Source organism: Rhinolophus sinicus, chromosome 4 (assembly GCF_057876585.1).
Source record: "Rhinolophus sinicus isolate RSI-liver-muscle chromosome 4, RSI-T2T, whole genome shotgun sequence".
Lineage (NCBI taxonomy): Eukaryota > Metazoa > Chordata > Mammalia > Chiroptera > Rhinolophidae > Rhinolophus > Rhinolophus sinicus.
The window spans coordinates 117,967,032-117,994,732 of record NC_142504.1 but is presented as its reverse complement, the minus strand read 5'-3'; the positions used below and the strand labels follow the sequence as shown (position 1 = coordinate 117,994,732).

Below are 27,701 nucleotides of genomic sequence, written 5' to 3'. Positions count from 1 at the left end.
CAAGGAATGAAGACTATATGGTTTTAGAAGAGGCAGGAGATGCTGCCTCTCATCTGACAGATGCATCCACTCTGCAAACTCCCACTGGGCAGATCCCAGGTCCGTGCGGCGGAGCCCTGGAGGGAGAGTGAGTGGTGAGTATTCTGGCCAGACCCGGCCGCTGCTGACACCAGAGGGCACCGGGTGTGCCCAGACTGCCGCACGCACTCGCGATTACGTGTAAAAGCAGGTGTCGGGCCTCCCAGCACAGCACCTGGGTTTTGCCAGGGCCGTGCGCGCTGCCCACCTGATGATTTCGGTCTCTGTGGCCCTCGATTTGCTCAGAACTCACAGCTAGATGAGTCACTGGTCAGCTGCTCCCGTTCCAACCTGCCTACTCTATGCTGCTGCCCCGTCTACTGTCTCACCGTCATTAATTCACCCGAAAGTGTTTCCTCTTCCTGACTAAATGCAGACTCGAGAACAGTACCCCCATCTTCCGTGTCTTCACGAGTCCCCAGCACAGCACCCCCACCAGTCTGCCCATGCTGAGGGTTCACACCCGGTTGCTGCCCAGTGCCTGGAGGGTGACGCCAAGTGCTGTGTTCAGACCAGCTCGGCTGAGTCTTCAGAACAATATAAGCCTCCAAATAGCTCTCTAGCACCAAGAAGATAAAGTAACTCAATCTTTATCAAGTTAAGTGGTTGAGTACTTTGGTGCCATTTTGTTTTTAAAGGATTTGAAGAATTTTTGATTTTTAAGGAAATACATACTATAAAGACAAAAAGTATAGATTTTCAATCTTAAAGAAAAGGAAACTAGAGAAAATACGTGACTCAACTCTTCTCAAAAAAATTTAGTGTCCTGACTTTAGGGTATTAAAGTATTCTAAATTGCTGGCCGCCGTAACAGGCATGGAAAGCTGGTACGTTAACGAGACCCAGCTTCATCTGAGTTGAACGTGGTTTCCTGACCTCCCCTCATGTTTAAATGTATCAGCTAATGGCAGGGAATTGACAGACAGACATGAGTCAGCTTGGAGGCTTGTGACCTGCAAATATTCTTGTACTTGAGTGACTGACACCCATAAGGAGAGAGGCTGCTGGGTCCAGGGAGAATGTGTTCCGCTGCCTCACCCCAGGAACGGGCCGGCAATCCCCACCCTGCCCGCCTGACCCAGGGGACCTTGACTCAGCTCAGACGTGGTTGCCTCCGTGAATCGGGGTGGCTAATCTAGTTTTATATTCTTACAGGAAAGCTCATGTACCCCCTTAAATCTGCGAGGCAGCATTTATATATGCACTCTGGAGTCTTGGAATGAAGGAAACACAATCTACTAAAACTATAATTATTTGCAACAGCTTCCTGTAGATTTTGGATCTTTGACCCTATTTTGCTTTGTTGAAGAATAATGATTTCACCACTGTAGTACGTTAAGCCAAAGTGTTTCTTCTACTCGTAATATGTACAATGATGTTACCGTCATGACCATAGTGCTTGCTATTCTGGCTTATTTAGTCTATATTGGTGGACAAGGTTTATTTTTGTCCTGATTCCAAAAGTAATATGGGCATTCTGTATTTTTTTCAAGGAACTTGAAAACCGTAATTTCAGCAGCTCCTTCCGACGGCGCCATGAAATCCCAAAGTTCACGTGACCTACCACTGACCAGTCAGCGGTGCCGGGCAGCAGCCCGCTGGGTCTGCCTAGCCAGTCCCTTCTCTGTTACACCACACGCACTACAGCTTCAGAACTCGGAGTTGGACACTCCAGGCTAGCACCTGCACACCTACGTTGAACCTGGGGGTTAGTGGGTCTTGCTCAGAGTGTTGGTGGAACAGCCAGCCTTTTGGAAGATTCCCAAGCCCCACGATTTGTATCTGGAGAGCTGAGCATGTTTCCTCTGCTACAAAAATGTGCTTTCATAGAAGTTTGATAAACTCAAGACTTCCTTCAGGAATATTTCAATCTAACAGAGCACAGTTTTAGGCAAGTAAACAGGTTTTCTGCATAGTTTCGGGGAAATGGGGTTTTCATGGGGGTCCTTCTCTCAGCAGTGCGTGGCCTTGGGGACAGAAACACACTGCCGCTCATGTGTCTGGCGCAGTGCTGAAGCCCATGACTACAGGGGTTTGGGACAGGGGGGCCCTGGATTTTTAGCTCAGGAATGCTGCCTTGTGCCCAACAGACAGGAGTCGGTGCAGGCGGAACCCCCAGCACAGAAAGAGGGAAGGGCGCCTATCGGCCAGCAGGGATGCAGCAGCCTGTCTGCCTGCTACATTCACAAGCGTTCCTGGGGCTCAGGGCATTCGTGGGGCGAGTTCTAACTCCTGCCAGCACTTGAGAGAGCAACCGTTCCCCCCTTTGGAAATTTCACTCAAAGGAAGATAACGGAGACAAAAACATGCCCGGAAGGACAGAGGCGGGATTTAATCCCTGCATGGAAACCGCCCCCCGCCTGGCAAACGCCCTGGGAAAGCCCAGGATGGGGCTCGCGGCAGCTGGACACGGGCAGGCCCGGGTGCCTCACCTTGGTGAGGTCCTTGTAGAGCTCCGGGTACAGCATGGCCATCTCGGGCTTCACGTCCTGGTCCAGCACCAGGGAGAACACAGGAAACATGGTGTAGACCGTCGCGTACCTGGGGCCCGAGAGGAGGCAGGTCAGCCGACCGCGGACACACGTCTGCAGCCAGAGGCCAAAGTGCCAAACACTAAACAGAACATGGACAAGCTGGGCCAAGTACGACTCCCCCAAACCCAACGGTCCCCACAGCACAGCAGGATGGCCTGTGAGACACCCATGTGCACGGGTAGCGAGCGGGGCTGGGTTCTTTTTACAGACATTTTGAGATCGTTGCAGACTCAGAGCAGGCGTCAGACGCGACACCGAGGACCCGTTCGGTCTTTACCCGCAATGGCAGCGTCCTGCCCACTGCAGCCCACCCCACAGGCAGCAGGGGACACTGGCAGCGCCCAGACACACACAGCCCTCAGCCCATGCCCTCCTGCCAGCACCCCCCTTCCAGCCCCCTCGCCCCGGACACCACAAACCTGTTCTCCATTTCACACTTTTTGTCACTTCAAGGTTATCTACGTGCAGCACATGGCAGGGGGCTGTTGGGGCGTTCGCACTCAGCCCGGTCCCCTGGGGTTGCCTGGGGCTTGCGGTGCCAGCCTCCCTCCGCCGACCGACTGTTTGCAGCTATAGATGTACCAGCTTCTGGGGCCCCACCACTCACAGAAGTGCATCCAGGTGACTCCCAGTTGGTTATTACAAACGAAACTGCCACAAGCATTCGCTGCAGTTCTTTTTTTTTAGTAAAAGTTAAGTGTTCACTTATTTTGGACAGGACTGCCAATTGGGGTCGTAAGCCCAGGGGTGTGACTGCTGGGCCACATGGTGCATGTGGTTTTGTAAAAAACTGCTGAGCTGTGTCCCAGAGCGGCAGCACGTGGTGGCCCAGTCTCTCCGTCAAAACCTTTTATGTCACAGATTGGTTCATCCGCTGTGCTGGGTGACCGGCACTCTCCTTCATGGTTTGAATCTGCACCCCAATGCGTGCTGCAGCTCCCCATCTCTCCACATGCCTGTGCCTCCCTGTACCCTCTGGTGAGCTGCCACTGCGTCGATCCCACGTCCAGTGGGATTTCCTGGGCATGTGGCTTCCCTCCCTGACGGGGCTCTGGCTGCAGCGCCCGCTGTCCTTTCCTGCAGCACAGCAGCGAGGTCTGCCATTCCTCTGGCCTGTTTTCTGATGGGACGCTGCTGTCACCGAACTGTTTTACCCCCCAGGTAAGGTGTCTTCTCTGTCGCTGCTTCCAAGGTGTTCGCCTCTAGTTTTTGCAAGTTGACTGTGATGTATCTTGGTGTGAATTTCTTTGACTTTATCCTGTTTGGGGTTTGCTTACTTTCTTGAATCTGTGGGTTTATGCCTTTTGCGAAATTTGGGAAGTTTTCACCATTATTTCCTCAAGTCCTTTTCGGCCCTGCCCTCTCCTCCTCCCGAGACTCCAAGGACACATGTGTGAGACCTGTGTTAACGCCTGGCGCGCCCCTGAGGCTCTGGTGTCTTTTTTACTCTCACTATTGTTTCACGGAGTCCTTTTCCAATGTCCTTTCCTGCCGTTCACTGCAGGCTCCATTGCCTCCGTACTCCCGTACATTTTTGTTCTGGTTATTATGCTTCATTTCTATAATTTCCCTTTGATTCTGCTTTATGTTTTCTGTTTCTTTGCTAAGACATTTTTTCATTTGTTCCCACTGTGTTCATAATTGCTCATCAAAGCACTTTTACACCTTTGCAGAGAATTCTCTCATCCCTGCATCTCAGGGTGCTGTTTTGTCTTTTTCACTCCCTTTAAATCTTCCTGGTTCTTGGTGGGGCAAGTGGTTTTCTACAGACACCTGGACATCTGGGTTTGTGCAGGAGACTGGCTCCAACCTTAGCGTCCTGACGCTGCTTTGCTGGGGAAGGTGGGTACTGTGTCCTTACTTGGGGTGGGGTCCTGCCTGCACACGTGTCCACTGGGGAGGGTACCCCACTATAGCCACGTGAGGGTGGGAGTGCTGGCTTCCCACTTTCCAGGGAGGTGGGGACAGTACTCTGCCGGAGTCAGTTCCAGCTGTGACTCCTTCAGCTCCCAGCATGGGACACACAAGGGAGGAGCTGAGAACCCGCCGCTGTGTGCCATCCCAGGGGCCCTGAGACCCGCCTGGACTTTTTAAGATGACATTTCACCTGTGAAAAAGCTGTTAGGTTGGGAAGTTATTCAGTGGCAGGCAGAGATGCAGAAGAGTCTGAAGACACCACTGTACCCGTCAGCGTGTGACAGGTGAACACCTGGGGCCAAATTCTGCTTTACTCTAAGGCTTCCGTGGTCACTAATGGCTGTGATGTGGGTGGTGAAGGACACAGCCTCTCATGAAGGAGACTGCAGTCTGCTTCCTGTTGCTCATGCTGTTGGATTTGGCTGGTGGGCAGAAATCTTAAATATCTATGTGCTTCAGAGAGCTTTACGTGCCTTCAACTTCTTGATAAAGTTAAACCTGGTATTAGGTTGGTGCAAAAGCAACTGCGATTTAGAAGGTTAAAAACAACGGCAAAAACTGCAATTACTTTTGCACTAACCTAATACTTTTCAATTTTCCTCCAGATCTTTAATTACTTTGGTTAATCTTCTTGGAACAATTCCCAGCTCCCTTGGAATTTAGGGACCGAAAGGGCCAGGCAGTCCAGACAGAACGCGCTGACATGGGACACAGGCTCGACCCGGGTCTGCTGACACATGACGAGCGGCGTCTGTCAGCAGTGCGTGACTCACCAGGTCATAGGAGCGTCCGCAGGGAGTCTCCATGCGTGTAAAGCGCTTCTGTGAGAACTCCTGCTCTTCTCTGCCAGACATTTCTCCAGCTTTCCAACCTTTAGGAAACCTCATCACTACCGGCTTTGACTGAATTAACTACTGAGGTGTGGTTTTCAGTGTGTGTACTCTGGTGACTTTTGACTGTTTAGTCCTGTAACCTGCAGCCCCTGAAAGGGCCCCTGGTGACCCTCCCCAACCCTGGGTAAGCCAGAGAACTGTGAGGTTCCCCAGGATGGACGTGCTGCCCTCGTGTCACGCAGACGGGTCACACAGCAGGAGCCCCTGCGCCTGGCTGCTTTCCTGGGCATGGGGTCCCCGAGAACCACCCGCGTGGCCTGGCCGCACCTCTCTCCCGTGTCGCGCTGTGGAGGGAGCAGTTGGCTGCCCTGCTCATCAGCGGGTGGGTGTTTGGCTGTGGCCGTCTCTGGTCATCACACACAAAGCTAGGAACAAACGTGTGCCAGTGCTCGTGTACAAATGGGCTCACTCGGAGGGGCACAACTGGGGCCTATGTGGGATCTTAATCGTGTAAAAGCTGTCAAACCCTGTTCTGCAGTGGTGGCACCGTTTTGCATTCCTACTAGGGACGTGTAAGATTCTAGGTACTCCACGTTTTCGCCCACACTCAGCATGGTCAGTCTCCTTACTTGGCCTCTGTAGTGCATACTCGCTATGGGTTACATTTGTATTTCCTGTAACTGTTGATGAGAAATATATTTCCAAGTGCTTATTTTCCATTCTTTTATCTTCTTTTATAATGTATGTACAAATCTTTACCTTTTTAGGAAAAAAACTGAGTTGTTTAGAGAGCATTAAATACTCCTGATGCAAATCCTTTGTCCTGTGTGTACAGAAAAGTTTTTCCCAGTCTGCCTTTTTATTTGAATAATGTGTCTTTAGAAGAGTGAAGAACGCTGAGCGCCTGGAGCTGGTTCTGTGCATATCCAGTCGGCTGGGCCGAGGGTGGGGGACCTAGTCCCAGTGGAATGAGCAAGCCAGGGGCGCTTGGATGCGCGAGCGCTATCTCAGGGACACGTGTCCACATGAGAGGTGGTGGCCCACTGAGTTCCACCCGCCAGCAGCCTCACTGCCTGCCCTCCGAGCCGTCCGAAGCCCTTCCTGCCAGGTCCATGTGCTGGTTGTGACGTCCAGTGGGTACGTGTTCCTGCAGAGCTCTGGGGGGAGAGGCTGAGATGCACAGATGGGCCTAGGAGCTGAGGAGTTTCCTGGGAGAAGCCATCTAAAGGAGATGGGCCAGGGGACCCCGCATGTGCAGGAGCAGTTCCGATGCTGCACACGGCGACAACATGCCACACCATCACGGGACAGGGGGCAGTGAAGAGGCTGGAGCCTCAGGGGGTAGGACACGTCGCCAGCTCTGACCCGGGGCACTGGCAGCTCATAGCACTGACTGTGCAGCAGGGCTGGCCCGGCCCAGCTCCGTCTCCGCGAGCACTCAGGACACCCACCGCCAGCACGTGTCTGTTCTTGGTTGCCCACGCAGGAACGCAGGAGCGCGTGCCTGACTCTGCCCCGTCTCTGTCTCCTATGGGCTCTGTGGCCTTGAGCGTTCCCGGGCTTGCTGGGTCTCTGCTCCCACCTACGATGCAGGTAAGCTCACAGCTTGTGTCACAGGGACACCATTGGGCTGCGATGGCTCAGAGCAGTGCTGCGAGCACGTGTTCACTGCACACTGTGGGATACGCCTGGCCGGTGAGTGATGGGCTCCACGCTGTCCGTGAGAAAACTGGCTGCGTGACCACAATTTCATTTCCTGCTGTAATTATAGAGGATGAAGAGAAAGGCAGCTCCGATTACCCTTTTAACAAAAACTTCCAGTTTTGTAGATCCAGTAGGCAAACTGAGCTTCAGTTGTAAACCATGAGCACGCCACTCTGTGTCCCATGTTTTGAAGCCACCGAGCAGGTGTCTTTGAAGAGGAGACGGTATTATGGCCAGGGGGACTGTCATCGCGCCTGTTCTGCAATGTGCTCTGCTTGCCTGTGGCTGCTGACCAGTCCTGCCCCGCCATGGTCCTGGTGTTCTAGCCAGGATTGGAGAGGCTGCAGGAGGGCCCTTCCATCCGGGGGCTGTGACCGGCTGTCCTCGCTCTCCCCAGGATGCCACAGGGTGCTTTCAAACACCTTGAATCCGACATAGTTCCCCACACAAATTATGGCTTCGCCGTGAAGACAGAAATTCTAATGTGAAATTTGACAGTATTATTGCAAGAGGAATGAGGGGACAGGAACTGTCCCCAGGCTCCCGCAAGCACAGCGATGGTTTCTTATGTCAGCACCTGCCACTTGAAACTCTGACAGCCACCGAGTTACTCAAACAACACGCTGTGTGGGCCTGTGGGTGAGTGTGCTGAGCAGGCCGGCGCGGCACTTACCCCACCATGAGGAAGCCCTGGTACAGAGGGACGGACGCGAAGTAGAAGACGGAGGAGAACACGGCCTTCGGGAGGGAAGTGACAGCGGTCAGTGCAGGCTTCTGGCCCACGCCCAGGAGACCCCCCACCTACACCCGCCCTCCCGCGCCCTCCCGCGCCACGCCCGGCCTGTCCCTGCGGCACCTGCATGGTGGAGATGACCAGGCCCCTGTGCATGACGAACTGGCCGAGTGCCGCTGACCGCTTGTAGCTGCTGCGCCCGTGCACCACCAGCAGGCGGCCCACGTGCTCGAAGCGCCGGATGGAGAAGTCCGCCGCCAGCGAGGCCGCCTTGCCTTCCTGCAATGCCCGGCAGCACTCAGAAACCCTGCGCAGGGCTCACGCTCACCACAGCCCGCAGAGCGCGTGCGGAGCGTAACCCCACCCAGAAGGTGACACCCTCCTGCCCACCAACCGGGAAGGCACAGCATCCGAGAGGGGCCACGCGGCGTGGCACCTGCCACGGGGAGCCGACCCGCTCGCAGTCCCAGTGCTTCAGCTCTGTCGCTCACAGAAACTGCGCAGAGGCGGAGCGGGCACCGCCGGGGTGGGGGTGGGGGTCGCGACCCTGTGATCGGGGGTGTCATCAAGACAACCTTCTAAGCCTGTTACCTGTATTTCAAAGAACCTGTCTGCTGACTCATGAAGCTGCTAGGGCTCGGGGAGGGGAGGCCTTTCACGTGTGGACTGACACACAGCTGTCAGGTGCCAGGAAGTACAGCAGCCCAGGGAAAGCCGGGACTGGGGTCCCATTCATTCCAGGTCTTTCTGCGTGTGCTTGCATGTGAGTATAGCTCACAGTTGGCCAGGAGACACGGACATCAAACATGACCCGTGTGTCAAGCACGAGAGAGAAGGTGCAGGTCCTAAGGGTGGCCAAGGTTTGCCAGAGGACGTGGTGACGCCTCCGGGAGGGGCCTGCAGGTTACAGGGTCCCACACAGCACTCGGAGGACAGTGAGGACCCTGGAGGGTTTTGGCATGGACCTGCTTTGCTTTCTACCTGCACTTCCTAAAGGTGTCACAGTAATGGGTTTACCCCACAGCCTGGAGCCCAGCACACAGCTGAGGGCACACTCGGGACGCTGCAGTGACAGAGGACAAACGTACCTTCCCTTCAATCCCAATCCCGCAGTCTGCGGCCTGGATCATGCTCACATCGTTCCCTCCGTCACCTGCAGAGCACAGAAAACGGGAACAAAGTAAAGGCCTGCACACGGAGCTGTTTCTCACCAGCAGAGGCCGAGTCAGGACACCCAGCAACACAGACACCACCAACCGGCTGCCTGACCTGGAACAAAACTGTGCCCGTCATTTGCATGACAGTGTCTGCGAGATGCAGGGCTCAGAGCGCAAGGCCACAGGGACACGGGCTGGGACGTCCCCGGAGAGGACTCACCGATGGCGCAGGTGCGTCTGTGTGTGTGCTGTCGCAGCAGCTTCACGATGCGAGCCTTCTGGGTGGGCGAGCAGCGGCAGCACACGACAGCGGGGCACTGGCAGGCCAGCTCCACGAGCTCGTGCTCGTAGTACCGCAGGCACACCTGCAACACAGACCCACTCACACCGGCAGCCACCGCGGGCCCAACGGCCTCCTCCCAACGCACGGGCTGGTCTTGCCCTGTGACAGCCAGTGTGTCACTGCCCTGACACTGGCACGACATTTCTTCTGGCTCATCACAGTTGCCTCTGCTGCTGCCATGAGAGCAGTGACTGCAAAGACAGCAGGCTTGTAAAAGCAGCCAGATAAATACACTCAACTCTGGAAGCCCTTTGTCCAGTGGCAGGAAAAGCAGACCCGTGCTGGGCCAGGGACCAGCCCCACCTCCAGGGACATGGGCAGACAGACAGACACGTGCTGGGCCAGGGACCAGCCCCACCTCCAGGGACATGGGCAGACAGACAGACACGTGCTGGGCCAGGGACCAGCCTCACCTCCAGGGAGTCCCCAGATATGACCAGTGCACAGTCATGCTTCCTTCGAAAGGCGTTCAGCTCCAGATGGGCCTCTCCTCGACTGGTGACCTGCACAAAAGGGGGAGGGACCCAAATTACAGTGTTACCTAAAGCCGACGCTCTGACATACGTCTCACCTATGAATCAGTGAGATCCAGAGGCAGAAGCTACCTCCACGTGAAGCTCTGTGAGAAACAGCTCTTCCCAGTGTCTCCGACAGTGCTGGGGACAAATGCCTCCTTACTTAACAGACTGTTTTTGGGTTTCTGGCACCTCACAGCAGGAACTCACTCAGTAAAGGCAGTGAAAGTACCACAATTACAACAGGATAAAGTGAGCAGGAGAAGCTGGCTCGTGCAGAAACAGTAACATGGCACCGGTGAGCTCACAGCTGCTCTGCCCTTGGGGACGACAGTGGACTTTGTCAACAGGGTCCCAGAAGAGACCACAATGACCATCGATGAAAAGTCCGCAGTAGTCCACGGTGAGAGTGTGGTGGGGGACACAGTGCATCTGAATGACATCTCAGTGCAGCCAGACGGCTCCGCAGCCACGCGGCAGAGGCACAGAGGCTCTAAAAGTGTCTCTTTCAAAATATGTCACCTGATGCAAACGCTTTTGTAAAATGGCTCCTGTTATCCCCGCCACAAGTTGATTCTGTTAGTTCAAGCAAACTGTGAAGGGTTAACGACTTGAAAAAGTAAAACCAAGTCATGATCTTGAAATAACATTAATTTTAGAATGAAAACATTTCAGAAATCAATATACTCGTTTTTTACATTCTTTCCGTGGAGATTTTATAGGGCATAAAAGAAATGATATATTACAGGACAGAAATAAATTAAAAGTTTCATGTGGCCCAAATTAATCTCACACTCATCTTTAAATAGGTAGGTTTTATTGTGGAAATTTCAATTTGTGGTGCTATAATGCTAAAAAGTCAACAAAAATTGATCTGAAGTTTTATCAGAATCATTAATAATTTAATTGCAAATAGTAGTCTGCAGGGCCTAATTTGCGATTCTGATGCTTCAAAATAAACTATTTACATGTAAATTATATTCAAATAACTGTTTCTGTAGGTGCCAGTGCTTCATTTAGAACAGACACAGACAGACAATGTCTGTTCTCCCACCATCAATCAAGACCCAAGAAACTTTTATTTTTTGTTTGCATTAAATTTAGTCATAACTAATACATACAGTAAACACATAAATTTAGATCATTTCTATTAATTTTCCTTGAGCTAATTAAGGAAGAGCATTTAGTCTGAAATGGTGTTAGAGCACATTCCTACTCTGTATTGAGTTTGTTTCACAAAACAGCTTCTGGATCACGTGTGATGTGTGTAACTAATAGAAAAATGTAGTTTTTATCAACAGACACACCTATTTTAATACAGATATTTAGTTGTGTAGACAATTCTAATAGTACAACAAAAAAGACTTGAATTTAGAACTTGTTTCACTACCAACAAGCAGCTTTGGATCACATTTAATGTGTATAACTCATAGAAACCTGTTTTTAACATGTTTTTATAAACTGAGTAAGAAAATTACAATATTTCTCTTTTAAAACAGACATTCAGTAATTAAGTGACTGTGTATATGTTCTCACGAATCCAACAGGTTTTCACCGTGAGATAAAACACAATTCCACGTGATGTGGACACATACTTACGGGTCTGAAGACGTGAATATCCTGTGTCCTGGACACCAAATGTGAGCTCTTGGCAATGCAAGTGGCCGTCTCAAGCTTATCGCCTGTCAGCATCCAGATCTAGGAAACCATTTAACCTGGTGAACTTCTCTATATTACACTTTCCTCTCTTAAAAGTATCTCTCCTTGAATGGACATTGGCACACCCATGCTTACAGCATCAGTATTCACACTATCTGAAACGTGAAGCAATGCATATGTCCATGAACAGCTGGACAAGTGGAATGCGGCATAGGTACAACACAATAGAAACGAGCTGTGAGGACACTGCTGAGTGAAATATACCAGCCACAGAAGGGCACATGCTGTGTCTCCCCACTCCACTGAGGTCCCTAGATTCACAGGGTGCCAGGGGCTGGGGTGCTTTGTCTAATGGGGACAGAGTTTCTTCAGTTGGAGATGAGAAAGCTCATGAGATGATGGAGGTGACGGCTGCACGCACTGTTAGTGTGTTTGGTGCCAGTGAACCAGACACTTAAACGTGGTTGGGATGGTCCATTTTATGTCATGTACACTTCACCAGAGTAAAAAGCCTCTGATGCTTTGCTTAGCAATACAAGCAAGAGCAAAATGACGCTCAGACTCGGGGCTGAGATCTGGGGCACGTGAGTGAGTGCAGCTCGGGAATCGCATGGCTTAGGCTGGGCAGACAAGTGCACACGTCAAAAGGCAGGTTCACGCAGCTTCCATGCCAAACAAACAGGCCCAGGGTGTCCCACGGTCATGGCTCAAGAGCTGGGAGCCTCTGCACACCCCGTGCCAACTTGCTGCTTTCTCAGCCGGAAGCTGTGGTTCCAAGTGGGTAAATAGGTGGCAGTGAAGCCAAAAGGTGTACGAAACAAAGCATGTCCGGTAGTCCTGCTTTTACTGAGAGGCACACACACACACGTATGTACATAAATGTCCTCAGTCTAAAATGAGAGCAAAACCAGGACATTACATAGGTAATCGGACAGCTTATACACATATAACAGCACAACCTTCCAGTGTGGGTGTTTCAGATGCCGTATGCACCATGTACAAACAGGCAGTTTTGGATCAGGAACAAGAAAGTTATTTGCACGGATTCTTTGCTTGGCTGTGGCCTGCGTGTGGTTCTCGGTGTCTGGGTGTCTGCGCTTTTCATTCATTTTACGCATCTTTATGCACCTGACTGAGCCAGACCTGAGACCTGACACTGTCAGGAACAAGTGACACAGAAGAACAAGAACTACTACTGATGGGCCTGCAGCTCAGGACGGTGTGACCTGCTGAGGGGCCTTTGCGTTTCGAGGGCTCTCTGAAGTGACACGCTCTCACCGCATGGAGAGGGAAAGTGGGCTTCCTTTCCATAGGAAATGGAAAGAAAAGAGAGGCCTGCAGGAGGTCTCAGAGTTCAGGAGTTGATACAAATGCTCCAATCTTATGCAAGAACACTCACTGCTCTAATATGCCGATAATCTGGCACGGGAGATTGAGGGGCTGATTTGCAGATTATGAAAAACACAAGAAAACTAGTGTGCAAACGACCAGGGTGAAAGGTAACTGCCCGCATCGCGCCACCAGACCGAGCCCTCGGTGCGTCCTGACTGACAGCTGTCCCTGTCCCGCCCGCCCACAAGGGGGCAGCTCCCACCACACCCTGCAGGCCCACCCTGCCCTGAAGCCAGGCGCGGCTGGGAAGCTCCCTCCATTCTGTGTCCAGTCTGCCTGTCCACAAGTCAGTCTTAAAAGCAGTGATGCACAGAAACACATATTGTCACTGAGCATGGCTGCTCCGCAGCCGCCCAACCTCCCAGAAGGCGCGGGGCGGCCCGGGTGGTACCTTGATGCCGGCGTTCCGCAGCGTCTCCAGTGTGGGCCTCACGTGTTCTTGCAGCCGGTCCTCTACCCCCGTGACGCACAGCAGCTGCATGTCCCGCTCCAGGCTCTCCAGCACTGCCGCCACCTTGAGCGCCCGGTCGTGCACACTCAGCCGGGCCTGCGCATGTCGGCTCTGAGGACACAGACAGCTGTGTGCACCCGTGTGTCCACATGTGCACTCGTGTGTGTCACGCACACGCTCAGCCAGGCCTGCGTGTCGGCTCTGAGGACAGACAGCTGTGTGCACCGTGTGTCCACCTGTGCATGGTCAGCTCTGAAGACGGGGAGGGGCTATGCTGTCAATCACTTGGGACTTACTGAACACAGGACCTGCGACATTAGGGGCTTCCCCTGTCACTTGCGGACTCTCCTTTCCCAGCAGGCTGGACACGCGGTGGAAGTATGGGCTGGGGGACTAAGTTCTGACGCTCCTGAGCTGGGGCCACACGACCCCCTGAGTTCACACAGCGGGTACCAGGCGTGCAAGGGCTGGGTGTGTATCAGGGAGCAGAGTCAGGCCGCTCACCTCAAAATCCTGGTACTGTTCCTCCGTGAGCGTCCTCTTCGCGACCACCAGAGTGCGCAGGCCTTCACGGGCCATGTTCCCACACTAGAAAAGAAAGCGCAGGTGACACGTGCCCCAGCCCGGCCCGACAGCCCCTCTCTGGCGAGTGTCCTGCCGATGTCTGTCCATCCCGCGTAAGTGAGAGACAAGCCGGACGGCAGGCTGATGCTGTTTCAGCCGCCCCTGGCAGGCGGTGTACAGCACACAGCACACTGCCCTGTACACACGCTGCCCCATTAAGTCCCCATTCCACAGTGACTTCTGAGGGCGAGAAGCAAAGCCACAGGATGGAGTTGTGTCACAGCGCAGCTCTCCAAGTAACAAGCACAATTCTTTCTCACCCCAAATCAGACCTGTAAGCTACACTACTTTCACTGTTGACACCAGGCTGCATAGTGTAACAGAGGATCATTAGATGGACTCTGAGCAGGGGCCTAGCAAAGGCGGTGCCAGACGCAGGGCAGGTTCTGCCACCGTGACACGGGGACAGGAGAGGGCTTTCTGCAGGTGTTTTTAGCAAACGCCAAGGGTACGGATTCTAACTCATAGCTAGAGACCAACTAATCACAGACAACGTCTCCAGCGTACATTTAAAACCACAAAGCCGGTCATGTGATCGTGCACTTAAGCACACGCATCGCAAACAAACGAATCAGCTCTTTTAATGAGAAGTCAGAAAACTTGGGAAAGCAGTGTTATGACTGACAGTCAGTGTCTGCGATGGGAAGGGAAGAATGGCGCGTCCGCAGCACGACCTGTGACGTCCTGCACCTGTACACTGTAGCACGGGTGCCAGCTCTGCGGGAGGCAACCCCAGCCACACCAACGGGCAGTCCCAGTCACTGAGGGGACCGTGACTTTGAGTGTGTGCCCTTCTATGCATCAGAATTGGAGACATGAGTGGAAATCCCACATTGCCCAGGGACAAGCATGCAGGCTGGCTGATAAACAGGCCAGACACAACTTCCAGACTCACTCTGGCCCGCTGGCCACGTGCAGAGACCCTGCCACCTCCCACCATGTCCTCAGGGCAAGGCTAGTGTTTCCAGGGACTTCACCTGCTCCACGAGGGAGACTCAGTCACTACCTCTGGTGACAGGTCGTTAAAACCTGCAGGCACGTAAATGGCATCAACCATGCTGCTTTTCTGAAACTTTTTGAATTCAGGCGGTTGACTAGCTCTGATGCTGTTACATATACAGACTGTCGACATGGCAGAAAGGGGTGACAGAGAGGTCCCAGCTCAGAAGGCTCTGCGTGGGGACCCAGGGGACGGTGGCACGATCACACTTCCCCTGCTCCCCAATTCTAAGCCCTTGTTTCAGTTACAGGAACAGTCAACGGGGGGGGGGGAGGGGGCTGGGTGCCCCACACCCCTTTGGTACAGGCCACGCTTAAGGGAAGTCTGTGCAGACGTTCAGTGCACGTTTCCTAACACTGGCCTCTCCATGTTACCATGTGGGAAACGTGCTGGCGTTTTTGGTTCTCGTGTTTTCTTAATATTTGAAGAACACAGGTTTATAGCCCAGAGCCCCACCTGGGAGCGTGCTGAGACTGAGGCCTTAGGAACCCCCGGGAACTCAGGCTCTGAGCGCATGGCACCATCTTATCAGGGACAGGGGCGGAGGGCAGGAGTTCATCTAAGGGGAGAAATTGCACGTTGACGAAATAAATGCACAAAGGCTCTTTCATAAAGTTATCTTTGCGAGAGACAATCTGACACTGTCTGTCTGTTGCAAGACAGTTATTGATTTGACCTCATAAAGCTAAATAAATTAAACAAGTATTTTATAATTAATTGTGCATCATTATGACCCAAAGTAATTTTTATGGCATTTTGCTAGGTCTTCAGGGAGCTTGATTTATTCATGTCCCTGATTAAATGGCAGAGCCTGAGGGCTATTGATTCCTATTGCCAATACCGTCATGCACGGGGGTGTGGCCGCAGTGACAGCCCGTTGGGTGTGAGGGGCACCGGGATGCTGACAGTGGTGTGTATGCACTGAGAAGGCACCGTGCTGATTGCCGGGCTTTGCTTTTACTTTGAAATCCAGCTTCTTATTAATACGTAAATGGAAACAACAAATAATACAACCTCACGCGGCCAAATGCAAATGGTATTTGCTTACAGAGAATTTGATGAAATAGCGCATTGGTTATGTTTGCATCTTACTTTCCATTTTTAAAGTGAGTCCTAAAGTGAGTACAAGTTAGAATTAGATTAAAATGCGAATTAAATTCTTCTTGCAAATAATTTGTTAAAAAATGAGTATCATTAAAATATAACTTTGGCTATACATACATTACTATTTCAGAATTTTTAATGACCAATTAGTACTGCTTTCTATTTATTCACCAATATAAACAAAATATCCTTTATAAGGACTTACTTGTATATATCTATACGCATTCACAGAAACCTATAATAGTTGTTCATGAAGAAAGTAAGCCACTTGTAACAGTACTCTATCCCTTCTGCTTTATGAAACCGAGAACTGGCATCGTTTAAAATGAGCTGGTGGAAAAACAACACCGTCTTGGTGTCAGGTTTGAAATGTGGCACCCCAGTTTCTTCCAGTGATACCAGCGGAAGAAACAAGCTGGGGAGAGGGTGTTTTGTGTCCGCGCACCGAATCTCATCTAAATGTCTGCACAACAGAGGCGGCCCGTTACCTCCTCCTCCAGCCAGTCGTTGTACTGGACGATGGTGGACATGGCTACGTCGGCGCCTTTCATGTAGAACGTGATTTCTGCCGTGGACTCATCCTGGAATGAATGAGGAGAAACAGGTACGTTTAGGCCACACACGTAAGGAATGGCCGCTCTGACGGCGAGGTCGGAGACGCGACTCTCGGGGAAGCTGCTCCTGGTGAGCTGCTCAAGCATTTTTGTGCGCAGGGCTGCCCCCCTCCGCCCGGAGCTTTGGCCATCAGGGCCCGAGAACACAGCTGCAGGTCTCGACGGCTGTGCGGAAACGAGGTTTGCTGGATGCCTGCAACTGCACGGTCGGCATCAACTCGCTCAGGTTTTCAGTTTCATCAAATAAGCTTCCTGTTTGGCCAACTTCAAGACAGAGTTTTGGTATTTTCTAAAACAATTAACAAGGTGTATTTTAGCAACCTTAGGGTCACAGATCATTCTGGAGTTAAACTGCTGGTGAACACAAAACAAAACAGCGTTAGCTGATTTCAAAAATTAATAAATAGCACCTTTTACTAATTCTGCCTCAGCCGTCTTAGCAGAGCCACACCAGCTCTGAGTGTTAATTTTTCCGCTGAGATTTTACTGAGAAAAACCCAGTGTAACAAGCCTGAAGCATGTGAGTGAGGAATGAGGGCGACGTCCCAGCAGCCGGTGCAGCAGCAACCCTGAGGGAAGCCTGGGGCCAGGCCGTACCCTGACAATGACACCCATACGCTTGCCCTCCGACGTGAAGGGGAACGTCTGCAGGATGCTGTAGGTCAGGATCTGGCCGCTGGGGGTTCTCAGCTGCATGGAGGTGAGGTCTCTGTTGACCAGAGTCAGGCCGACGCGCTCTGTCCACTGCACCAGGGCCACCTGGAAGAGACCAGCGAGATGTGAGGCTACTTGCTCCCAGGAAGGGAAGCCCGACAGGATTGCGGTCAGAATGCTCGCCAAGGTGCCACCAATTTCACAACTCACTGTGCCCAGAACGTTTCGCTTTTGTGGGTTGTCAGTGTTCACTTTAGAATAGTATCTCCACAGATAAACAAGCCGCATGGTGGAGTCCCTCAGTTTCACTTTCTATGACAAGGACCGTGACTGACCTCACTGAGGTTCACTAGCTGCCCAGGGCAGGGCTGTCCATGTGGACGGACTCAGGCTGAGGCGCAGGGCGGAGGCGCGGGGGGCCTGCGAGCGTACTGCCTGAGTCCGTACTGCTCGCCTGCTCTTTCTCAGACAAGAGACCAATCGGTGACGGACCAACTCTGCAGTCAGTGCATCCACATGTAAAACCGAAAGCTCGCAGGACACAAAACAGGAAGGGCTGTACTCTCTCGCATGTGGGTGACCGTCCCCAACGCTTTCAGGGTCTCGTACACAAGTGCACAGACCAGCAGGACAACTGGTCGAGGACGGTCAGACACACATGGTAACTGTTCACACGGTTCTAACTTGCAACTCCATTTTATTTTACACATCGTCAAACATCGCAATTCACCTTTTATAAATAAATTTCTGATGTTTTATAAAGTTTACATAGTAATGTGAGACTAAGATAAATGGAACAGAATAATTTCAGAAGAGCAGGATTGAGAGTGAAATTATAACGACCCTGTATTTTTGGTGATTTCAGTTACAATCAGAAAAGGCCTAAGGGGTGGGGCACTCCAACAGCATTCTCGACGTGGGTCTTCATCTGAGCCCCCAAAACAGAAAAGACTGAGGCGCCATTTTCTCTGGTGTGGGCGGGTGCACAGCTGGTGCCGTTTGAGACACGCAGCCAAGCTGACCTGTCTGCACGAGACGCCTGGGAGCACCAGGCCACTCCTCCCCACGTCCCTCCCGATGCCACCGCTTCTGCAGAAAAGCATGGAAGTCCCCTCCTGCTGGTCTTTCCTCACCCACTGCCTCCCTTCCCTGCGGGGTCCCGAAGGTCACTCTCCTGGTCCCACTGCCCAGTCTATCCCACAGCCCATCACTGGACACAATTCAGAAGTCTGCTTTGAGGTAGGAATAGCGCTGTGCAGTGTGCACGTTTCTCGCCAACCCCAATTGGCCATTTAAAAATACAAATTTCATTTAAATTAATAAAGTCACAGTTAGCTGATTTTTAAATTTAGGACAGCAAAATGTTACATATTACATCGTCAACTAGTGAGATTTAACTGACTAGGACTGTTGTCATTTAGCCACGAGCTACGCTGAAATCTGTTCAGGAATCTGAGAGAGGCGCGGCGCCCATGCTCACTGGTCAGTCTGCACCGGCGGTCTGGTCTCAGCACACAACCCAGTGGTTAGTGCTCGAAGAGTCACACTGTAGGAAAAGGTCTGACCTTGAGCCTTTCCTCTTTAACCTTGGCCCTCTGAGTCTGTGGGGGACTGAAAGATAAGAGCTGTCCTGTGTACGCATGACACCTACTTGGTGCCTAAAACCACTGGTCAAATCTGAAAATGAGCTCAACAGGCCGGAACACTGAATTTAAAGAGATAAGACAAATGTGACATGAGATAACCCACAGGCCCGCATTTCTGCTGCACTTGGGCGGGTGGGACCACAGTGCAGTGCTGTACTGCTGCTGCATTGGGAGAACACTGTTTGGGGGCCCACCCAGCATTTTACCTTCCCACCCCGATGCTCTCGTTCCCTACACAGAACCCATGCTTTTCTCTTTTCGTGGGAAACAAATGAAATGACCCGACATCTACTGCTATCGATTTTGTGAACTTCGTAACAGCTCTATGCTCCCTCTCCAGAAGATAAATCACACAGATAGCAACACATTTAACGTTTGTCAAATTACGTGAGAAACTGCCATCTAAAAATTCTTTGCTTGTGGTTTTCATGTTCTGTTAGAAAAGATTGAAGGACCTGCCCACGGCAGATGCCTCCAGTGGGGTGACAGTCAGGACAGCATGCTGACCCCTCACCTCTGCCCAGGGAGGAACGAGAGGTCGAGACACTGCCCTCGATGGGGGCAGCGCCCCGACTGGCTTTACTCTCTGCTCTGGGAGGTGACCTTCGAGCCGTGGGAATGTGAGGCCACGCTGACTGTGCACACTACATGATTTACGGAGGGGGCGCTGGGCTCGCGGTAGCCACAGGGCTGGAGACGAGGGTCAGCCACGTGGGGTGTCAACCACGTTCACCCTCAATAATTACCCCGAACACCAAGGCTCAGGAGGCTTTCCTGGGTGGAGAGTCCTCTGTGCACATTGTCACAGAAGTTGTCACATATTGCTGCTGGCAGAGGTAACCGCTGTCCGAATCCCCCCCCCCCCCGGGGAGAGGACAATGGGAAGTTCAGGTCTCTCTGGGCCCCTGGCCCATACATCTCTTCCCTGGTTGATTTTAACCTGACCTTCAAGGTCATAGCCAAGAGCATAACCTGAGCAGAGTCCGAGGACCCCAAACATGCAGCTGGCGTCTGAAGTGAGCCCCGCACGTGTCTGTCCAGTGGCGCCCACGGGCAGCCCCATCCTGGGCAGAGAAGGAAAAGCAGAGTGGGTGACACCTGAGTTACTTGGCACTGCCTTGGGCAAAGAGTAAAGGAAACTAACCTCTTAACAGGACTTGGGATTTTTCATTGCTTTTTAAAAATAATTAAAGACGGGGCCGGCCCGGTGGCTCAGGCAGTTGGAGCTCCATGCTCCTAACTCCGAAGGCTGCCAGTTCGATTCCAAACATGGGCCAGTGGGCTCTCAACCACAAGGCTGACGGTTCAACTCCTCAAGTCCCTCAAGGGATGGTGGGCTCCGCCCCCTGCAACTAAGGTTGAACACGGCACCTTGAGCTGAGCTGCCGCTGAGCTCCCAGATGGCTCAGATGGTTGGAGCGCGTCCTCTCAACTACAAGGTTGCCGGTTCTACTCCTGCGAGGCATGGTGGGCTGTGCCCCCTGCAACTAGCAATGGCAACTGGACCTGGGTTGGAGTGCATCCTCTCAACCACAAGGTTGCCAGTTCGACTCCCGCAAGGGACGGTGGGCTGTGCCCCCGGCAACTAGCAACGGCAACTGGACCTGGAGCTGAACAGCACCCTCCACAACTGAGATTGAAAGGACAACAACTTGACTTGGAAAAAAGGCCTGGAAGTACACACTGTTCCCCAATAAAGTCCTGTTTCCCTTCCCCAATAAAATCTTTAAAAAAAAAAAAAAAATTAAAGACGGTCTAGAAAGGATCCAAGTGACTGAATCGGGGTGACCAGGAGACAAGTCACACACAGAACTGAAGAAGAAAGGAAGTTCTTCCCACAACAGCCAGAACTAAGGGGTCGTAAGTGTGCACACATGTGGGGGTTCCAGTACAGGAGGAGGGCAGACTGAACAACAGCAGACAGCGTGACAGCCACGTGGCAGAGGACGCCCAAGCAAAGGCCGTGCAGACTACGGCCAACTGTCCTGCCCAGAGGTGGTGTCTGCACAGCTGCCTCTTTTCTGCGTTGTCCCATGACACTGCCAGTCCCGAGGAATGACAGCAAGGGACACGTGAGTGCTGATGGCTCCAGAGCTGGGAAGCCCCATCAGGCCCCTGGCCTACAGCAGGGGGGACTAAGATGGCACTCATATCGTGTGCAAGCGACAACTGTATTTCCTTTCATTATTTCTGTTGACTTTTTTCCGACATACCGTCCCGGGTAGCACTGCCAGGACAATGGGAAATGGCGCTGTGACAGCAGACATCTCCTACTATTCGTCACGTGGGAACGGCTGTAGGATTTATTGGGCACGACGGAGAACAATGATGTAAGACTGGGGTCACACATCGTGTTAAGAAAGTACCTTCCTATTTTGAACTTACCATTATTGGATTTTGGGGGGCTAGTTTGTTTTGATCAGGCATGGGTACTGAATTTTAACTTAAATGCCCTTTAAAAGTCTCTAATGGAAATAAGGTTACCATGTGACTGCCAATTTCTAGGCTAAACCATATTAACATATATTTTGTGACAGTGAAGCGTTCTTGTATCCCTAGGAGAAATGCTACGTGGTCATGGTTTGTTGATCCACTTTAAGTCTGATCTGGCGGCATTATGTTTTAGGGTTTCTGTATCTCTGTTCTTAAGGTTCATCTGTAAATTTCTTTTTTATTGTGTGCATATTTGTGTAACCTTGGTCAGATTTTGAATTTAGGATTAAGTTAGCTTCATAAAGTAATTTAGAAGGCTTTGAACATTTTTTGTTGTTCCAGAAAAGTTTTTATAGTATGGGATTTATCTGTGGTCCAAAGTAACTGACCTATACAACTGTCTGGTAATCCCTGTCACAGGCAATTTATTTACACATTCACGCTTCTCCATGCTACGTAACCAGCATGGAAAGTGGTTCTAAGAGTCATCTCACGAGAGGAAATATAATATGGGGCAAGGTTTGTCTGCAGTTCCATCATTCAAAAATTTCTGTGCTATCATTTTTTAAAAGCTTGGGAGAAATGTCCTTTGTCACACTGGCAATTACCTACGCACAGCTGCCAGCTATACTCCAGGGCACATTTTTACCACGCACTTTATCAATCAGAATTGATCACTGACATGTCTTAATTTTCGACTGTGGTATTACCATCATTGTTATAATTTAATGAAATTATGAACAAAAAATGCAATCTAATTGCCTGGAAAAACTGCCAATCACTAGGCATGGCAGGCTGTGCCGTCCACACTCTGTCTGAGGTCACAGAGGAGGGCTGGTGTCGCTGACAGGGCGCTGCCCCCCACACCTGCTGCTGGAGCAGCACAGCTGGCCCTGCTTCGGAGGCACTATAATAAGCACTGAGAACTCCGGTGTGGCGTGCGTCAGAGCTTACTTCCGCAATCCAGGAGCACTGCTACCAAGGTCGTCATGTTCTTCTAGGTTCAAATGCTCTGCTTGTGTTTGTCATCAATTTCAGCTGATTCTTGTACATAAATCTCCCAGTGAGATGACATCTACCCCTTCAAATGCTATTTAAACGTAAAACTTCCCTCTGAGCGGATGTGGCTGCGGCGGGGCCAGGAGAGTCACTATGCATAGCAGTTGTGCAGCCGTCAGCTCGCGGGGAATCATGGCCAATGTGTGTTGGACCAGAGGACGGCAAAGGGCTTCAGGGTTTGTGTCGCCCTGTGCCCTGGTCACTGGGACCATGACCTCGGCTCTCCGCGGCTCTGCGCACTGAGCTCACACCCACTAGGACTGTTTGTGATATCAGCTCAGTGTCCGCGTTGCACACCCGCCAGACACACATCTGAAGAGGGCTGGACTTAAGCTGTGCCCAGGAACTTCCAGGGAACACTGAATGGCGGCTAAGCTGGAGTCGCTATGCTGAGGCTATGGAGACAAAGCGACAGGCAAGCGAAACTCCCTGCTCTTAGAGCAATGAACCACTGGTGACTTCTAGTAAGACTCAACGACCAGGGCAGAAGTAGGCTCCAGTCTCTCTAAGGGCTGACGTAACACAACAGCCCTGACTGAACGGGTTATACGAGCCCCCTGCGGACGCAGAATAAGACTCCCGTGAAGTGCTATCACCCATCAGCCCAATGCAGCCACGTTCAAGAGGTTACATAACGAGCCACTGACACGCTTCTCCCCGGGCTTCCAGGATCTACAAACACTGCATCAACATGGCTCTTCAAAAATTATGATTTTCATTCCGTCTCAAATGTGTGTTAGGGGTTTCCTAAAGGTTATTTAATATTCTGGTACTTTCAATCATTGTTCAATTCCCAAAGTAGGAAGAAATTTTAAACAAATACAAATTTAAATATAAGATTAGCATTTTCTATTTAGTTCTAGTAATCTTTGGATCAAAGAAATCCTTTCCTATTGTGAATTCCTAATTTAAGGCTTAAAAAGGGTTATGACATACAAAAACCTAAAGATAAAAAAATCCCACGTATTTTCAACAAAAATTTGTATTTGTTTTTGGCAAGTAATAAGGAAAATATGGAATAAAGTATTTTTAAAACTTTAAATAAAATTTTCCTTGCGACACATCTGTGGTCTGTTTCCCAAGCTTAGGACGGGGAGATGATCATATGAAAAATTTGAGAATTTCTACAACGCTTTAATATAAAAAAATATGTTTAACCCTGTCTTTGTAAGAAAAAAGATGTGGCCCATTTCCTTTCAAAGAGCAGTGACCAGTGCCCTCTGTTTGTCTCGACGCCCGTGCTGGAAATGGCGGCTCACAGACCTTGTAAATCTTACCTATTCATCTGACCAGTGTTCGATCCCCACAGTTGCATGTGGTTGCTGAACTCTGCATTTTCTCCTAGGTTTGCTACGACCAAATTAAAAACAACTGATACACACACGTACATGATTCCAAAAGTCACAGTGGGTGTGGCCATGAGATTTTCCCAGTTCTCGCCCCACGTAACCTGTGCGCGGTAACCGTGGTGCTTCTGCGAGGTGCTGGCACGGGCCTGGAGAGCGCATGTGCAGAGCGGTGCGGAGCTGGGCCACACACCCCGGGTCTGTGCCCGCAGGTGACTGTGCCCCACCCTGGGCCACCTCCACACCCAGAACACGACAGCTCACCCGGCCTTCAGCTCCCACGTGGCATCGCAAGGCACAAAGAGCACGTGAGTGTTTCATCACCGTTTTAGGATGTCCCCCAAGGCAAACACGCCTGTCACACAGCCCAGCTGAGTAACAGCATCCAGCCCCCGCCTCAACGTCCAGGGGCGTGGGGTTTAGGCCCACACTCCTGAGATTCACCTTCAGGTGACGAGCACGGCTTCGGTCCCCTCCCTCCCTCTTGCCTGAGGGCCATCGGCCGGCTAAGGCAGACAAACACCTGTGAGCGAGACGAGTGTCATACGAGACCAGACAGAATGGAGCGGCGTGTAACCGTGACGCGCCGCAGTGACCCGAGGGCACGCAGCGCCGATGGGGCCTACAGGACGAGAGGCTGGGGACGACGGCGGCAGGTGACGATGAAGCTTTGAGAGGCTCCCTTTCCTTCAGCTTCTCTCACTCTTTGTGGTCGAATAAACTCTGAATATTCAAGTAATAAGCTTACTATGCAAACTTCAAATTGGGAGAAGTGCCATGTCCCCAAGCCGCAGGAGGCACGCCCAACCCAGACGTGCCCCCGTCAGGTGCTCGAGTATTGACGAGCGTTCCCCTTGGACAGAGCAGGACAGAGGCAAGAATCGGAGGAGGCAGGAATCGGGCTCTGGGGACCCAGTGAACGGGTCACGCTGGGCACCACTGAAGATGCAGGCTGGTGGCGCTACGTGCAAGGGCGTGATGTGAGCCTCTGTGGGTTCCCAAGCATGTGGTGGCCACGTGAGCAGAGTCCCCAGGCAGGCTGGCCTGCGTCACACGCATGGCTCACTGGGGAGGCAGGTGGCACGGATGGCGGAGGGCTGGTGCAGCTACCTCAGGCTGCGAGGCTGCATTTGGGGACGCATTCTCAAGGAAGACCCACTACGGCCTGGGGGGGAGGGCAGCATGGGTGCGGACACGTGACAGACGCACGTGACAGACGCGGCGGGGTGCTGACGACCGTGCGCAGAACAGGAGGGCAGCAGGTTTGTGCGGAGGCTGGGAAAGGGGCCCCCACGTGCTTCGGGGGAGGAATAACCAAGGGGAGTGTGCTCAGGTCTCCACATTCCAAAAACCAACTTTCACCCTTTCTGCTGTTTTTTCACCACCTTTAAGCTCTCACATGACAAATGACATGTAGTCTCTAATTTAGGTAGAATGATCATTTCTTAACTAAACAAAAAAGGACATGTCTATGTAATTAAAGCTCCAAAAATAAATTTGGTTTTCAAAAAACAGAGCAGAGGCATGGAGCTCTGCTGGCACATTTAGGGTTTCTTCCCACTGTTCGTTACTATCATGAGGTCACAGGGACTTTAGGTCCCTTTGGTGACTGCAGGAGGGACATCGGAGCATACCCACCTCTGAAACTTAGCCAACTGTGCAAGAGGGTGACGCGTCCTCTTAGCACGGCCCTCCTTTGTCATGCGTAGCGTTTGTCTGATATCCTAGAAGCATGTCCCAAGGAAAGGTTGACAAGACTCGGTGGTTCCAACTGCGGTGCCACTTACTGGATTTTCAGAATGGAGCGGCCAGTGTTGGTGGAACTGAGCACGTATACAGAGAAAGGCAAATATAAAGAGAAGGAGGAACAAGACAAAACCACCATCCGCTGACGTGAGACAGGGCAGGAGCGGCTGCTGGTGTGCCCACCCCTGCTCCCCAGGAGTCCCACACAGGACACGAGGGGCCGCGGGGGAGGAGACCCGGCAGGACAGAGTCACAACCAATGTCCATGGAGAGCAGAGGACCGTTGGTCCCGGGCCACAGAGAAGCAGCTTCTTCTGTTTCGAGAAGCCCGCACGAGACACAGGCATGAGACCCTGCCTGGCGGGCCCCGACGCGTCTGCTCAGACCGTGCTTGGGTGCACACTAGTTCTGGTTATCCTCGGACAATGTCTTTGCTGACGTTTCAAAGCGTTATATTTGACTGCAAACTAGGGGTGCGGTTGTGAACGCCCCAGGCTGTGTGCCACACGTCACAGCAGCACCCCGTCTGCCACTTCCTTCATCACCTGTCATTCTTAATGGCAATATCAGGGCGTCCATCCTCCCCATACTCGCCAACTCGTGTGACTGCCTGTCTTTGTGACCGCGTCACCCCATGGTGGGGTTGGGTGGCACCTAGTTTCTTGACCGAGATGCTGTCATAGCAAAAAGACTTTTCTCATTTGAATACATTTGTTAACGAGACTCACCAGCCTCCTCTCTTTAACACACCAGGTCAGACCTTTTCTGGGGGTGTGGGAGGCGTTACTTCCTCTACAAGCCCGTTTTACACCTTATGTGAAGCAGGCTGTTGGCGTATGCTGCTCCCATGGCTGCTGTCACTGCTCCACAGGACGGCCCGAAGCAGCCTGCGTGCAAAGAGTGTCTGAGAAAACTGTGCAAAATATACTAAGACTGCACAGGAACTGGGCCAATCAGTTTAATAGCGGATTTTATCAACCTAAAAATCAAAGAATGATGTAGAAATGACTAATTATCATATTTAAGATTTTACCATTTCAGTCTCCTACAGATTGAAAAAATTATTTACATTTCAATTCTCTTTTGGAAAGATATACCGTACCTAAGTCCTGGCAAAAACCACTGGAAATTTAACATGCAAACCGGATGATTCACTTGGAGGTAAGAAAACATCTGAACAAGGCAGCCTGTCGAGTTTCAACAGATTCATTAAAAAGCTGACTTTTCTGTTCTCTCCTGTAAGGAGTTTTGAGATGCGTGGACATATTAGGACCAAGTGCACGGACGCCAAAGGCCGCACTTACCTGAGGGTGGCCGGCCTACTGCTAAAGCGCGAGTTAAACACTCTGACACAGCTTCCCTGTTCACGCCTGAAAAGGACTCACGCTCACGTCTCTGAGTCCAAATGGAACCACAAGGTGACAGCTCTGTGCCCCGAGCAGCGGCCCGACTGACCTCATCGGGGCTGGCGGCCTGGTAGGTGCGGTTCTCGTCGCTGAAATCTTGGTCCACCTCTGCGTGCTCAGCATCCCCGGTCCCGCCGGCCCGCGGCTCGTACACGGGGGTCACGTTGTGGCACAGTGCAATGGCCTTCACTGCTTCGTGGACTCGACTGCTGACACTCTTCCTCACTTTGGGGGCTGAAGACTGGGCTTTTCTGGGTGGGGTTGAACTGGTGGCTTGAGAATGCAGCTGCAAAACACGGAATGTCACAAAATTAAAGATAAAGCATAGTTGATACTGGAATTAATAACATGTATTAGTTTTATAAGCTGACTGGCTAGGAGTAAGAAAAGCAGCTTGACTTGATTCTGACTTGGTTCTGATTGTCTCCCACATAATATCTATTGGTAGGATACGTTTTCTTGTCCCCGCATCGCTATTTCCCAGTTGTCAAGTTCACCAAAAGGTTTGCTAGAATACTTAAAAATCTGACAACTTCCTTTTACTAGGTTCACTTTAACCATGGCTTTAATTTGCTAAGTCCTTAATCTCTGTTCACGCCCTAAAAACAGTCAAAGAACAAAACAGATCGCTGTAGGATACCAACTGCTTTCCCTTTTCTTTAAAAAGCGCTATGGAAAACGGCACAAACCGTCCCTAATACCAGCTCGCAACAGTCTGTGAGGTCAGCATGTAGCTTTGCAGATCCGAACAAC

The 27,701-nt window shown here is 51.5% G+C and overlaps 1 protein-coding gene across 11 annotated transcripts in view; it reads right to left on the bottom strand.

Moving 5' to 3' along the window:
* Nucleotides 1-27,701, bottom strand: part of ATP9B (ATPase phospholipid transporting 9B) — a 172,920-nt gene that overhangs the window by 11,824 nt on the left and 133,395 nt on the right. For all 11 annotated transcript variants that reach the window (XM_019715633.3, XM_074339808.2, XM_074339811.2 and 8 more), the window contains 12 exons: nucleotides 26,998-27,234; nucleotides 17,256-17,417; nucleotides 16,533-16,625; nucleotides 13,821-13,904; nucleotides 13,257-13,427; nucleotides 11,414-11,512; nucleotides 9,713-9,802; nucleotides 9,177-9,321; nucleotides 8,888-8,952; nucleotides 7,923-8,078; nucleotides 7,740-7,804; nucleotides 2,511-2,619 (listed from right to left, as the gene is read on the bottom strand). In XM_019715633.3, coding sequence (XP_019571192.3) covers nucleotides 2,511-2,619; nucleotides 7,740-7,804; nucleotides 7,923-8,078; nucleotides 8,888-8,952; nucleotides 9,177-9,321; nucleotides 9,713-9,802; nucleotides 11,414-11,512; nucleotides 13,257-13,427; nucleotides 13,821-13,904; nucleotides 16,533-16,625; nucleotides 17,256-17,417; nucleotides 26,998-27,234 — 1,476 coding nt within the window. The remainder of the gene's footprint in view (nucleotides 1-2,510; nucleotides 2,620-7,739; nucleotides 7,805-7,922; nucleotides 8,079-8,887; nucleotides 8,953-9,176; nucleotides 9,322-9,712; nucleotides 9,803-11,413; nucleotides 11,513-13,256; nucleotides 13,428-13,820; nucleotides 13,905-16,532; nucleotides 16,626-17,255; nucleotides 17,418-26,997; nucleotides 27,235-27,701) is intronic.